Raw genomic sequence first — 14,861 nt, 5'->3', positions numbered from 1 at the left:
TTTTGTTCCAAATGAAGCTTATCTTCATTCTCATCCATTCAGCTTTCTTATTCTTAAATGAATTTGAATGAAAATTTCTTTCTTCCCTAGCTCACTTTTCCCATTAAATTTAATTTATCCTGAGGAATAATTGTTATAACCACATACTACAAAACACTTGGAAACAAGTTATAGGGGATATGACTAGGAATTACAGATTTTATCATGATCTTGTTTTTCTTTATTTTATTTTAATCTATCTTCAGGTTGTCTTTTACTTTTGGATAAAAATATGAATAGTATTAGGCTAGCTCACTGCTTTATTAATTAGTCATACGCCAATGTAATGCAGAAACTACAAGCAGAGCTTTTTTTTCCAATAGAAGAGCCTTCCTGATCCAGGGCTACAAAGGAGGAACATGTCTCTCAGTGAGAATGTGACTTCTTGTGAATGTACAAGAAAGGAACTGGAGGAATTTTCCCAAAATTAATCTGAAGTGGGGATGTGAGTTAGGGTTTTTATAGGTTAAGGGAAAGGGGTAGGGGTCAAAGACTAAGTAATGGCCACATGAAACAACTTGTCAGGTCAGTGATGACATTGGATCTTTGAGAAGAGGGCAAGGGCAAATTTCTCAATCCTGTGTTCCCTCAAGCACATTTCATTGTTCCAGATATTGATGGGCAAGGTCTTATGTACAGAGCCTGTATGACTCTTCTTAACTGACCACTCAGGGATGTCAAACTTTTGTCTTTTGAAGGGGAAGTCACTGCTTCACTGGGCCACAGGGTATTCTTGATGCTGTTCTGTTATTTTACTCCTATAACCCAAACTGAGAAGACCTAGCTAATGTCCTTGGAGCTAAGACTAAAACTGGATTAATTGAAAACCTGGTCAGCAAGGTATATTAGAAGATCCAAAGCTGCTTAAGTGAAGGAATTTTTTAATAAGCATATTTTCCATCTATCAATGTTCGATAGCTTAAAAAGGCATTTGGCCTTTAGATTTTATATCTTTGAAATAATCTTTTGTTATATTTGTTTTCCTTTGAATATTTCCACTTTATATATTTATCCTAAACACATTTTGAAGAAAAGTAGCAAGAAAAATATTTTCCCCACGTTTTATCTCCTTTTTTTTATTTATAGCTGGAATCTGTTACAAATGGAGGGGGAAATAAATTTGGAATTTACCAATTTTAGTACTAGAATTACAGTATTTCAGTGTATGATTTTTGTAAAGAAAGTTGAGAGACTCCACACATGTATACACCAAAATATGCTTATTCATTTAGAAAGCACAAGTAAAAGGAGGACTAAAATATTCTTCCATAGTTCTCTCCTCTGTGTCATGGTGTTATTGGACAAAAGCAGTGGATATTTTGCCCACCTTGCTCAAATGACCAATTCCTGAGAGACCAAGATTTCAAAGAGAGAAAAAGTGTTTTTACTAGGTGTGCAGTGGGAGATCAGAGGGCTTACTGGCCTCCAAATCTGTCTCTCTGAAATACAGGAATTTTAAAAGTTTTATAGCATTAAAAGTTGGGCAGGTTTTAGGGTAAGATAAAGTGGCTCTAGATGATTTAATTAGAGGTTATTTAATTGTTGAACATGCACAGATTGCTTATATGTTTAGGCACAGAACGTATCTAAGAAAAGGGTACCCTTAGTATGAAGATGGCCGTGATTTTTAGTATTATAATGAGGTATAGGTTAATTGTAGTTTAAAGTCTAAGCTACTGTGCATGTCAAACAGTCCCATTTTGGTTAGATCCATCTCGCTTATCAAGAAAACTTTGGACATGGGGTGGGTTAGTTCTGCACTGGCTCAAGACCCTTCATTAATAAACATTAGGGGGGATGTCTTTAGTGATTACAGGACTAAAATTGCAAAACTGGATAAATGGGTATAAGTGAGGTTAGTCACAAGGCTTTTATCATCACGAGGGCATAAGATAAAGGCTACACAATCATTATTAGAGATCAAGGTGGCTGGGTAATAATTCAGAGATTTCAAGTATTTCCCTCTGTGAACTCGTAATACACCAAAAATAAAAAGGAATATCTATACAATAATTCAGTAATCAAAATCATCCTTTAAATCTAATTTCTCAGCTGCACTTGAAGTGCTTCTGCCTAATTCCCTAACATCAGCACGTTTAAAATTGTTCCTGTCTTGCTGTTTTTTTTTAAACCTGAAATCAAACAAGCCATGCGGTTGTTTAGGAGCTTAAAGAATCTGGGGTAATTTTTCCCTTCCTTTTCTGTATGGAGATACAGAAGTGAGTGATGGAAATTTAGTCCCAAGTTAATTGCTCTTTCCTTTTGCTTTGAGAAAGTTATGAAGATTTATTACTGCCCCTTGAAATTATGATTAGCTTCCCAATATCCCATCCTATGCTGAGAAACCACTCTGTTTTTATTTTAAAATTTCAAAGTTTATATTCCCATCGAATTCTAAAACTTTCAAAGGAAAGAAGGCATAGGTTTGAGAGATATCATTTAGAATTCTGGGTATGTGGGTTAATTTTCCATGTATTATTTGAATATGCTTTGCCTAGAAAAGCTTATTTGAGTGCCATAATTTTGTTCTCTGAGAAAAAAAAAAAAAAGCAATCTGATTTCACGATTACTGTCATTTAGGAATTAATGTCCTTATTCTGACTCTTATGCCACATTTATTTACACTGGTATGGAAACAAAAAAATCACTGTGTGTGGTTTGGGATTGGTTTTTAGATAACTCTCAGATATAAATGGATTACTTCTATTCATAACTCTATAATACTTCCTATCACCTCCAAGAAGAATTCACTTTGAATTCTTCCCAACAGAGCTAGTAGGGGAGAAATTTTCGTAGGTATACTAAATTACTTGCACATACATTTTGTCAACTTCAGCCCTTGCATCTTATATAGCCAGTGGGTAAAATTGTTCTTGCCCCTTTACCCTATTTAAATAAAATATTTAACTGGTTCTCACAATTTGAAGTATTTAGATATACATAAAAATGTTAATTGTAGAAATTACTTGATGAGAATACGCAAACTTGTCATTAATACTAATTAATATTAAGTGGCTCAATTCTGTCACCTGCTTGCTTTTTATATAATAGGCACTGAACTTGAAATATTCCAACTCTTCAATCTCATAGATTTTTGGTAAATTTTATATTTTCATATTTTTAATTTAAGAACTCATAAAGCAAAAATTGAATCATACATGTTTCTGCAGAGCAGAATATTTTGCAAACTATATCTGTTTTATAACTTCTTATGACCTGATGTAGAATAGAGAGCTACTTTGGTCTTAACAGTCATTTTATGAGCTCTTTTTCTTTGGATAAAGGAAATGATGGGTAATTTACAAAGTGATGAATGGAAAAGTTTTGTCACTTTGATTGTCTGCTTATGGAGCATTTTTGTTTAAGCAAGAATCAGTTGTTCCCCAAAGACTTCTCTCTGTCACAGGATTCCTTAGGGCTTTGGAGGTAATCATCCCTGAGGAAACTATTTGCATATTAAATGTGTACTTGAAATAGAATCATAAATGTTAACTCATTTGGTCATCATCAACCCTATAAAACATGATACATGTTTTCATTTTCACATTACTGAAAAGGAATCGAGCCCTCAGAAATTAAGGTAATTTTCCTACTGTCACATAGAACATCCAAAGACCAGGCCTTCTAACTTTGAATACCTGGTTCTTTCCAATGTAAGTTTTGATTGTTGTATCTTATTTTGTGTCCAAAATTGAGACTGGGAATAAATTCCATTTCATAGAACCTGCATGCTGGATAATGAGAGAAAGTAGTAAGAGACCATCCCCTGTGAATAAAAGGATTCAGATTAAATACTGGTATATCACTATTGATAACAGAATGCATTAATTTTGATGATATTTATCTTTTTTTTTCAAGTTGACATTAACTTGGTACAAAACAAAATGATTTCCTTGTGGAATTTTAATGAACATTCACATATCAAAACGAAGAATGAGAACATGTTCAGGGGATCTGTTTCACAACTATAGTAAAATCAGTGAGAACTTTAATTGCTATCATTTGAATTTCAAATTTTGTATATATGGCTTACTAGTACACTGTTGAAAAGTTTTAAAAACCATGTTGGTCTTGAGATATTTATCTTTGCAGCCCTTTGGTGACTAACAGATTCTTGCCTAACCAAACTGCTCTTTAAGAAGACACTCCAAGTGACAAAACATTTCCTGTTGTCACTATGTTATTTTCTTAATTTTACCTTGATTCAAAGAACAAGGCTCATATGACCGAAAGGCAGAAGTTCTCCATTCTGCTCATCCAGATACAGTTTCAGTATATTTTACTCTGCAGAAGCATGTATGATTCAATTTTTTACTTTACTAAGCTCTTTTGTACATTATATATTGGCAAATTGCCTTATATATTGTTATTTTAAATCATACATAAATAAATACAAAAAATTACCAAAAAGTCATGAAATTGAAGAGTTGAAATATCTGGGGTTCAGTTTCCATTATTTAAAAGCAAGTAGTTCACAGAATTGAACAACTGAATAGCAGAACTAATGATAGGTTTGGTTACTGTCATTATGTAATGTCTATAATTGCCAGGCTTATGTACATCTATTTCACAACTGGAGTATTTGTTTTAAATAGAGGCAAGAATTTTTACCTACTGTATGTACATGGTGCAGGGGTGAAGTTGCTAAAAAGTGTGTGAAGATAGTACAGTGACAAACAGCCATTTTAATAGGTAATTTAATACTAGTAAGCAAACCTCAATTTGTGACAAACGGGATGCGAGGACAGATGCATTTGTCATCGATTTAGCTATTTTGGTTAGATATTGATGACATTGCATGTTCTTATCGAGTACAAGGAAATATCTTGCATATTTTATGTTTTAAGTGTAAAGAGACAGGTACTATTGTCATCTCCATTTTACCATTAAGGGAACAAATGTTTAAATAAAATGGTCATGCAAGGGTTCAGGGGTAATTCAGTGGTAGAATGCTTGACTTCCATGCGGGATACCCGGGTTCGATTCCCAGACCACGCAACCCGCCCCCCAAAAACTAAAAAGGTCATGCAGCTAATATCTAGCAGGCAAGATATATACCACGACAGCTGGTTCCAAACTCACACTATTGACCAAAGAGTCATGGTCAAAATACCATCCCTGCATTGTTGCTTTGAAAAGCCTTATTTTTTTATCCTTTTCATTCATTTCTCTTTTGCTAAAATAGATTGTTTTAGAAGTAAGCATTTTTGTTTAATTTCTATGTCTCTATAACCATTTATTTTTTTTCCCTTTTGCAGTGGGATGCCATTACTGAAATGGATGAGCACAATAGGCCCATTCATACATACCAGGTGTGTAATGTAATGGAACCCAACCAAAACAACTGGCTTCGTACAAACTGGATCTCCCGTGATGCAGCTCAGAAAATTTATGTGGAAATGAAGTTCACACTGAGGGATTGTAACAGCATCCCATGGGTCTTGGGGACTTGCAAAGAAACATTTAATCTCTATTATATGGAATCAGATGAGTCCCATGGACTTAAATTCAAGCCAAGCCAGTATGCAAAGATTGACACAATAGCTGCTGATGAGAGTTTTACCCAGATGGATTTGGGTGATCGCATACTCAAACTCAACACTGAAATTCGTGAAGTGGGACCTATAGAAAGGAAAGGATTCTATCTGGCTTTTCAAGACATCGGGGCATGCATTGCCTTGGTCTCTGTCCGTGTTTTCTATAAAAAGTGCCCCTTCACTGTTCGTAACTTGGCCATGTTTCCTGATACTATTCCAAGGGTTGATTCTTCCTCTTTGGTTGAAGTACGGGGCTCTTGTGTGAAGAGTGCTGAAGAGCGTGACATTCCTAAACTTTATTGTGGAGCTGATGGAGACTGGCTTGTTCCACTTGGAAGGTGTATCTGCAGTACAGGATATGAAGAAATCGAGGGTTCTTGCCATGGTAAGAAAGAGACATTTAAATAATTTATCATACATTTAAACAATGATTTATTCTAAGGTAGGTATGTTATATATTTATTTTCAAATTATGTTCAGTGCTATTACTGGCAGAATTAGTGATGAAAGAAGTATTAATCAGAAGAAGATTTCTGTTTCTCTGGAAAAGGTATATGAAAATTGAATATAAATTATATACTGTGGTAAGTATTTCTATGTATAACCTTCAGTAAAGTAATGAAGCAATATGAATTGCTGGTGTGCACCTTATAGTTATAATGGAAAGAAACAGCAACAGCAGCAACAAAAAAACAAAGGGGTTTCAAAATGATCTTCAAGTTTTGTTGGTTTATAGAGAATAAATAATTTGAAGACATTTTGAACGTTCTTTTCTCCATCTTGAATTGTAATAAATGAATATTGCTTAATATGAAATTACATATAAATAAATGAATTCTGTTATGTTTTATTTAAAAAGCATCTAGGATAGTTTATATGGGTTTAGAGTGTTTGGTGGACTTCATCAAGGATTAATTTACCCTTTGCTACTATTAAATGCAACTTCCCACCATATAACACATTTGATTTTTTATTTTAATAGTATTTGTATAAGATTTCATTTTTAGAAAATATTAACACAACACAGTGCTTATAAAGTTCAGAACTGTACCTTTCATAATTTATGCAAATGGAATGCCTACAATTTTCAAAATGAAACATTTTTCTTTTTTATATAGATCATTTTTATGAGGGCTTATTAATTGTGTGCACACATGTGTGTGGATTTTTTAAATTTTTTATGTATTTCCTGATACAGATAATCAGTTATCCATATTAGTTTGTGTTTGTATTTACAACTCATAATCAAAACACAATTATAGAAACAAAATTTTGCTTGTCAAATAATGACAGTAACTAGAGACATTTCCCTCTCAGTGGTAAATTCTTTACAGGGATCTTTCTGCAGAGTCATGTTCAATTTATTGACTTCTTTGTTGATGCTACAGATATATTCATTAAAATGGATGAGAAGTTAAAAAATAAGAAAAAACTTTCTTGTGTACTGTTTTAGTTTCCTGGATGTTAAAACAGATACCACACAATGGGTTGGCTTATCAATAGCAATTTATTGACACACCGTTTCCAAAGCTAGAAGGCTTGCTTCCTCCTTAGGGTTGATGTCTTCTGGCTGGCTGGCCATATCTGGAATTCTTGGCTTTTCCATCTCCTGGCAATACACGTGACAGTGTCTTGTCCATTTTCTTTCAGGTTCCAGTGACTTCTAGTTTCTCTCTCTGTATCTAATTTCCTTTGCTTTTAAGGACTTTAACCATATTTGGTTAAATGGTCCACCCAATCAGTTTGGGAATGCCTAAATTAATAATACCTTCAAAGGTCTTATTTAAAATGGGTTCACACCCCCACAGGACCATGGGCCAAGACCTAAACAAGCCTTTTGTGGAGAACGTGGTTCAGACCCTAGCATATGTATATAAGGGTCATGGATGATGTGAATTTTTAAAATTTTTATCTATTTATGAAACATTAGGGTTCTTGAATCATAAAATCCTGTAGAATGCCCAGTGATGATTATGTTTGGTCATTTGAGGATATTAATATTTGCAAAAGCCTGTAGACTTTTTGTAATATATTTTTATATAGTATGAGCCAGCTTTCCTCCACTATTTAATCATTAAAATCTGTTTTACTCTAGTTTATTATTACAGATTGATTCCAAATTATTACTAAGCTATACTAAAGACAGAATGGAGCAAAAATAAGTCGTGAATTGTTCTTTGGATGAGGGTGTTTATACATATTTTATATTAATGTGTGAATAATTTTATAATGACATGGAGAAGATAAAAACTCAGGATAGAATCTGTTTTACAGAGTGATCTAAAGTTCATGTAGATTTACAGAGTTGTAAATTAGAAGCTAAGCATTAATTGGCAAAAATAAGAAAACTTTTAAAATCATTCTAAAGTAATTTCATAGTTAAAGTAAAGGATTTGCATAATTACCTATTATTAAATATTTGTGTTTTTTTAAAATATGGCATTGGCCAAAGGTAGCAGCCAATTATGTTGTCTACATGTTTTTTTCTTAGTATTAATGCTCTGTGAAATTTCATTATTTTATATCCTTAAAACTTTCTTCAATTATTTGGCAAGGATGGTTTGGGACACATAATAAATAGCATTGGTTATAGTAGAGCTACTGCTGAACTCCGCTTTTATGGTATGTCATCTTTATTATCCTTTAGCTGATTGCAGAAATATGAAGAAGTGGGCATAGTACAAGTGTTCATTATCTTCCTATGATGGATAGCAGAAATCCGAAAAATTGTGTTTGAACTCTAAATCATGACTTGCTAATTTTGAAACCGCAGTTTCTTTATTCAAGAATAGAGTAGTGGTTATAATCAGCTAATGATAATGTATATGGGAAACTATTAAAAGCAAGCATATGTGCCTGGTTACTTTGAACAGTCATACAGTTGAACATAGTAAGTTGCCTTTTAGAAACATGAGTGAGCTCAGAATTATTGCAGAGACCTCATTTTTAGAGATGGGTATTTTATACTACTACCAGTCTTTATTTTGGAGTATTCATTTGTGTGTGAGTTCTTTTTTTTTTTTTTTTTTTTTTTTTTTTTAAAGGAAAGACAGAGAGAAGGAAGGAAGGAAGAAGGAAGGAAGGAAGGAAGAAAGGGAAACATTTTTAAACATTTTCTTGTTTTTTATTGTATTCTGTTTCTCCGTTTTTGTTACATGGGCTGGGGCCGGGAATCGAACCGAGGTCCTCCGGCATAGCAGGCAAGCACTTTGCCCGCTGAGCCACCGCGGCCCGCCCCTGTGTGTGAGTTCTTGATGCTTTGTATTGCCCTTTCTTTATTCAATTAATAATTTTTTATCTTTACCTTTGTTGTCTATCAACAGCTTATCTCAAAATTATAAATTATACATAATCTAAATGTCAAATTAGTTGAAACTTTATATGAATAAACCATAGCTCAATTTGTAATATGACTAAATACATATAATGAGAAAAGAAAAAAAATCTATATATTTATGTGGCTTTCCTTTGTCTGTTCTTTCAGATTAATTAATTTATTTAAACTATCAACATTTTTTGAGCATCTATTATCTCTTAATTACTTTCATAGGTGATGGAAGTAAAGATAAATAAGGTATGTTTCAGTTATTATTTCATAATTTTACTATGAGATTAAACAACCCAGAACTTATTGCTTAAAGTCACAATGATTTATTATTTCTTAGAGGTCAGCTGGGTGGTTCTTCTGCTTAATTTAGAGTAAATGAAGGTCACTTATGCAGCTGAGTTGAGCTGCTTGACTGAGGTAGTAATGTACAAGATGGCCTCTCTGCTTCCAGGGCCCCAGGTGGCCTCCCATGGTTTAAAGTCTAATCTGATCTTCTTTATGGTGCAGTGACTGGCTTCCAAGAGGAGTTTTTCACTTGACCAGGTTCAGAGTGTATGTAAGGAAGAGGCTATACACGATGGTGAATATTGGGAAATATGTTTCACAGGGGCTGGAAATATAGCACTATACCGCAGTTGACTCTCTGGACACTCATGATTAATATCCCTCCTTTCTGCCCCCAAATCCCACCCCTTCCAGACTTTTGGAATTCTGTTGAATTCCAGAATTGCACATTAAAATCAGTTCCAAATATGCATGAAGCCTCACAGCTAAAGCTCCTCTTGCCATGGAGAACTAAGAACTAAAACAGTTATTTTGTTCCCCACACATGCAGCATACATGCTTTGACAGGAACAGAATAACTGCAAAAGGCTTTCTCATTCCAAAAGGCCATAGAATGAGAAAACTGGTTATTGTAACTCTGAATTCCAGCTAGGAAAATGTCAGAATCCCCTTCTCCAGGGACAAAACTGATCTTTGATTAGAGCCAACTTTTGGTCCCTGGTGTTGCGTCTCTGCTGCTCTTGGCTCTAGCTCTGGTTTCTTGGCTCTATTCTGAATCATCCGCGTTTTTCGTAACGAATTGCTCATGTGCCAGATTCTCATTTCAGCATCTCTCTGACAAATCTCCTTAATCAGATCTACAACATTAAGTACTTTTTCTATCTTCTAAACTATCATAAAACAGTATTGATGCTAGTTGTTTCCCCGGTACACAGCAGAGATTGACACTTCATTACCCACCAAATGCAGTCTCTGTACTGCCATTCTAGCTTCCATTCACAGTCTCCTTGCCACTTTTCCAGCCCCAACCCACTATCTAGTCTGAAAGCAAATGCCGTGTTTTAGGTTTTTGCTATGGCAGCATCCTGTGTCTCGTATAAATTTTTTTGTTCAGAGTTCTGCAATCTGAACTGCAATTGGCCAGGTCATTTTCCTGCTCGTCTTTTCTGAGGTCACTCAAGCAACTATAGTTACTTGGAGACCTCATAAAGCTGGGTATTTAAAATGGTTTTACTCATGTTTGGTGCCTCATCTAGGATCGTTGAGGCTCTAAAGTTGCTTACTTTCTAAATTCTGATAATTTAAGTGCTTTGTGTTATGAAAGCATTCCAGTTCTTTTCCAATATATTTATTAAAAATGGTTATTCCCCATGGCTTTGAAGGGACTTCAGTACTTGGTTGTGTTCTTTCTATTCTAGCTTCCACAAATTTCATGTGCTGTATTCTTCTTACACTTTGAACAATCCATGTGTTTTCATATATCTTGTTTTTTTCGGATCTCCTGCTGTATGTCATCTAGCTGCTTAGGAAGTCTTCTCTGCTTCCTTTTTCTGTGTTCATCCTTTTAGGTTATCTGTCTTAGGTCTTCATAAAGCTAATGTTTCTCTCCATTGTACTACTGTGGCATGTCTCCTGTACAAAGTGTTTGTGTGTCTGCCTCACCAGGAATGTCAGATAAGAGGTTTATTTAAAATCATACATGTATTAAAGCATAAGAAAATTACTGACGTGAGCAATCACAGGGCTCAGAGAGGCAGGCTCTACTAGTTAAAAGTAGAAGCTATTGGTAATTTATGGAATGCTATGTTTCTGCACATCTCTGAGAAATAGGAAGATTTTCTTCAGAGAGGGTTGTGGTATTTTAGATCTAAAGGGCCACAGAAGGTTTTTTTATTTCTCATTTTATAAATCCAGATACTAAGGTACTGAGAGTAGAATTTAATTTCCTGGGGCTATACTGTAATTAGTGCTAGGTTATTCCTCAGTCTGGCCTTTGTGCATCTTCCTTCCCTCTTGTGTTAGTCAGGGATCTCTAGGAAAACAGAACCAACAGGAGATACCTGCAAATATTATGAGATTTTTATAAAAATTGTCTCATGTGACTCTGGGGATGCACAAGTCCAAATTCTGTAGGGCAGCTTGCAAGCTGGGAAAGCCGATGAAGATTTTCAGTAAATTCCCCAGGAGAAGCTTGCTGGCTGAAGTAGATGGAGATTCAATCTTCTGACTGCTGAAATCATCACTTCTCCTTTGGCATTCAGCTGATTGGGTGAGACTTCTCTCATTGAAGGCAATCTCCTCAGTTGACTGTAGATGTAATCAGCCATAGGTGCAATCAATTAACTGCTGATTATAGTCCACAAAATGTCCTCACAATAACAGTTTGGTGCTAGCTTAACCAAACAACTGGACACCATCGCCTGACAAAGTTGACACATGAACCTACCCATCATACCTCTCTCCGTGCATCTGTTCCTTCTTTCTTTGCCTTCCCTTTTTCATCCACTTTTTCTTCTTCCCAGGCCTTCACCTTATTGGTTTAAATTTCCCTGCCTGCCGAACCCAGAGCAGAGCAGCCCCAAATTGCTCCTTGTTACTTAGGCTCTTTTTTCCCTATGTTTGTTTTCTGAAGTCTGCTATGGGAACTATTAGAAGAGCAAAATTACATATACACCCATTCTGAAATTTAGGTTCCTGAGGATGATGTGTAAATATATGGATTTCTCTGAAACTTTACCATTAAAGATGATAATAGGATAATTTACATTGAAGCTTTAGGGATTTTCATAATCTGAGTGAATGAACTTTAAAATCCTAGGTCTTCCAGGTAACAAAGACAGAATGAGCTGGTTTGAAGTAGAATAACTCCATATTTATCCATATTATCTGCATCTAATTAATGATGAATATTTATCACATATAAATACTATGTTGTGCTATTTTATCCTAATTGTTGTACTACTGAATGTTTGACTTTATGATTCCTTTCTCCAAAATAATATTCAAGTATATCTAGATCCAAATGCTGGAAGCACAAAAGAGAGAAGCCTCTTATTCTTGCTGTATCAATCAGATTTAAACTGAGAAACATTATAACAAACAGATATGGTAAAATTTAAAACAGAGCACAAATAATTTAGGTTACTCTTTTCATAATAAGCAATATTTTATTCTTGTCTTAAATCTCAAGTTTTATATAATGATTCTTTTTATTTCATAAGTTCATAATTAAAATTTTCATATTGGCATATTGATGTAATAAATTTAATTTTTAATTGTCTTAATTCAGTCCAATTAATGCCTGTTTTTTTCTAAGAGTTTAAATTTTAAAATTACATTGATTCTTAAAATACTAATTTACGCCAAGTAGTTTTTCACTTTATATATCTAAGAATATTTTAATACTATGGAAGAAATAATTGGAAACAACATGCAAAATTGAATGCAATTTTTGTTCAGTTGTAGGAGTTCTGAAGTGACATGAATCCCTAATAAGCTCTTGTTGGATATAATTTAGGCTAAAGCTCATTTAGGTGGTGACACTTGTACTGGAGAGATTAGTTAAGACCTGCTGGGAATTTTGAGTTTGTAGTAAATCTACATGCTAGGATGCCTGCTTTAAGTCTTTTAGTATTGCATGATATAATTTAACAAATAGCATTTTGGTTAATGAAATGAAAGTTCTAAAACATAGGGAATTTTTAAAATCCTTCTCTCTTTCTAGAAACAGGCTTTTTTTTTTTAATTTATTCTTTTTAGCACTGCTTTACAGTTCAGAAGGAAAGGATGGTAGCAATTCTTGGACCTTTGTATTATTGTTCACAGAGGTGAGTGGGATAAATAGGGCTCTTAGTGACATAGCTTTGGTTTTATCTATTAAAGGGTGCTATTATTAAAGCTTCATGATACAGTCTTCTCTTGCAGTTCAGGAAGATTTATGCTCTCTGTTTATGATCTTTTGTCTAATCATGTTATGAGAGATGACTGTGGAAGCAGGGAGCATATGGAAATTTGAAACATCAGGATTTCTTGGAATTACGGAGATGTTAGTATATGATGAAAAACTGAAAGGTGAGATTGAAATTAGAAAAAAGGGGCAGACTTATTGCCCCAAAAATCTTTTCACTTTCTAAAGGTTCTCACAAACTAAATTCTTACAATATAGCCTTCAATTTCAAAGAAAGCTATTTTTTCATGAAGCAATTTCAGACTTTCATACAGCTTGAGAAGAATATGAAATCAAGAAGCTGGAAGAAGTTCAGAAATAGAAGGTATTTCTAAGTAAGACAGAATAAAGTTAAACCATTGTATTATAATTTGTTATTTGTCACAGTTTAAAATCATAGGTTATAATAACATTGGCTTGAAATAAACATTTTTAGTAAATATTTTAATCATATTTTAACTTCAGTTTCAGTCTCTGTTTTACTCTCTCCTGTGTTGAAAGCTAAAGATCACATTTCTATAAAGGTTATCTAAAGTTTTTTAAAAGAAATCTTAACACTTTTATTTCTGAGAGGAAAAATTTATTCTGCATCTCTGTACGAGTTTCCCAAAATGACACACAATGCCACCCACTGAAATTGCCACCTCCCTTATAAATGTTGTCTAGAAGTTTAGTTCTGCCTTTTAAACAAGCAATTAATAGGTTTATCCTTACAGACGGCGCCACTCACCACAGCAGCCCCGCTCCTGTAGCCGTGGTCAACCCTACTGTGTTTGTGGACATTGCTGACCATGGTGAGCCCCTGAGCCTCATCTCCTTCAAGCTGTTTGTAGACAGAGTTCCAAAGATAGCAGAAAATTTTCATGCTCTGAGCACTGGGGAGAAAGGATTTGGTTATAAGGGCTCCTGCTTTGACAGACTTATTCCTTGAGTTTTATGTTCCAGACACATAACAGCCCTTGTGGCAAGTCTGTCTAAGGGGAGAAGTTTGATGATGAGAACTTCATCTTGAAGCATAGGTGTAGGGTTCCTGGCATCCTATCTGTGGCCAGTGCTGCACCCAACACAAATGGGTCCCAGTTTTTCATCTGTACTCCTAAGACTGAGTGGTTGGATGGCAAAATGTAGTCTTTGGCAAGGTGAAAGAGGGCATGAGTATTGTGGAAGCCATGCAGTGCTTTGGGTCCAGGAATGACAAGACCGGCAAGAAGATCACCACTGCTGACTGTAAACAAGTCTAATAAATTTGATTTGTGATATATGTTAATCACCAGACCATTCCGTTTGTAACTCAGGGGGTGTCTCACCTCCTGTAGTCTGTTCTCAGTATTCTTTGTGCTCTCGCTATGGTTCTTTGGGTTCTACATTATCCTTCCCTTCCAAGTCTAGCTGGATTACAGAGTTAAGTTTATGATCATGAAATTAAAAAAAATTAAACAACCAAAGAAACTGATAGGTTTATGAAGTAAAGATTTAGTCTCACAAAGAAATGTAAAAGTTTTTATTCTCTTAACTTTTCCTATCATTATCTTCTCTTTTCACTATTCTTTTTGCCGAAGCATATCCTTTGGTGGTCTTTTGGCAAGTTTCTGTGAGTTCTTTATTTAATGAGCTTCTTCTTTTACCATCTATGGTGATTTCTGAAGTGGTTATTGGTGGCTGAACAGCTTTAGAGCCTGCTTTTTCATGCTTATCCATTTGGAGGTCATTTTAAGTCAGACTTGTG

General features: G+C 34.7%; 1 protein-coding gene and 1 long non-coding RNA gene across 2 annotated transcripts in view; both read left to right on the top strand.

The window, feature by feature from the left end:
- Window positions 1-870, top strand: part of LOC143648492 (uncharacterized) — a 60,982-nt gene extending 60,112 nt beyond the window's left edge. Inside the window, exon 4 of the long non-coding RNA XR_013158567.1 lies at window positions 363-870. This is a non-coding gene — a long non-coding RNA (uncharacterized LOC143648492). The remainder of the gene's footprint in view (window positions 1-362) is intronic.
- EPHA6 (EPH receptor A6) overlaps window positions 1-14,861 on the top strand; it is a 951,964-nt gene that overhangs the window by 204,752 nt on the left and 732,351 nt on the right. Inside the window, 1 exon segment of the mRNA XM_077118650.1 lies at window positions 5,298-5,961. Within this exon segment, the coding sequence (XP_076974765.1) occupies window positions 5,298-5,961 (664 nt within the window).

The sequence above is a fragment of the Tamandua tetradactyla genome, chromosome 10 (assembly GCF_023851605.1).
Source record: "Tamandua tetradactyla isolate mTamTet1 chromosome 10, mTamTet1.pri, whole genome shotgun sequence".
In the NCBI taxonomy this organism is placed as follows: Eukaryota; Metazoa; Chordata; class Mammalia; order Pilosa; family Myrmecophagidae; genus Tamandua; species Tamandua tetradactyla.
The sequence above is the reverse complement of the archived record's forward strand: the minus strand, read 5'-3'. Positions and strand labels throughout refer to the sequence as shown.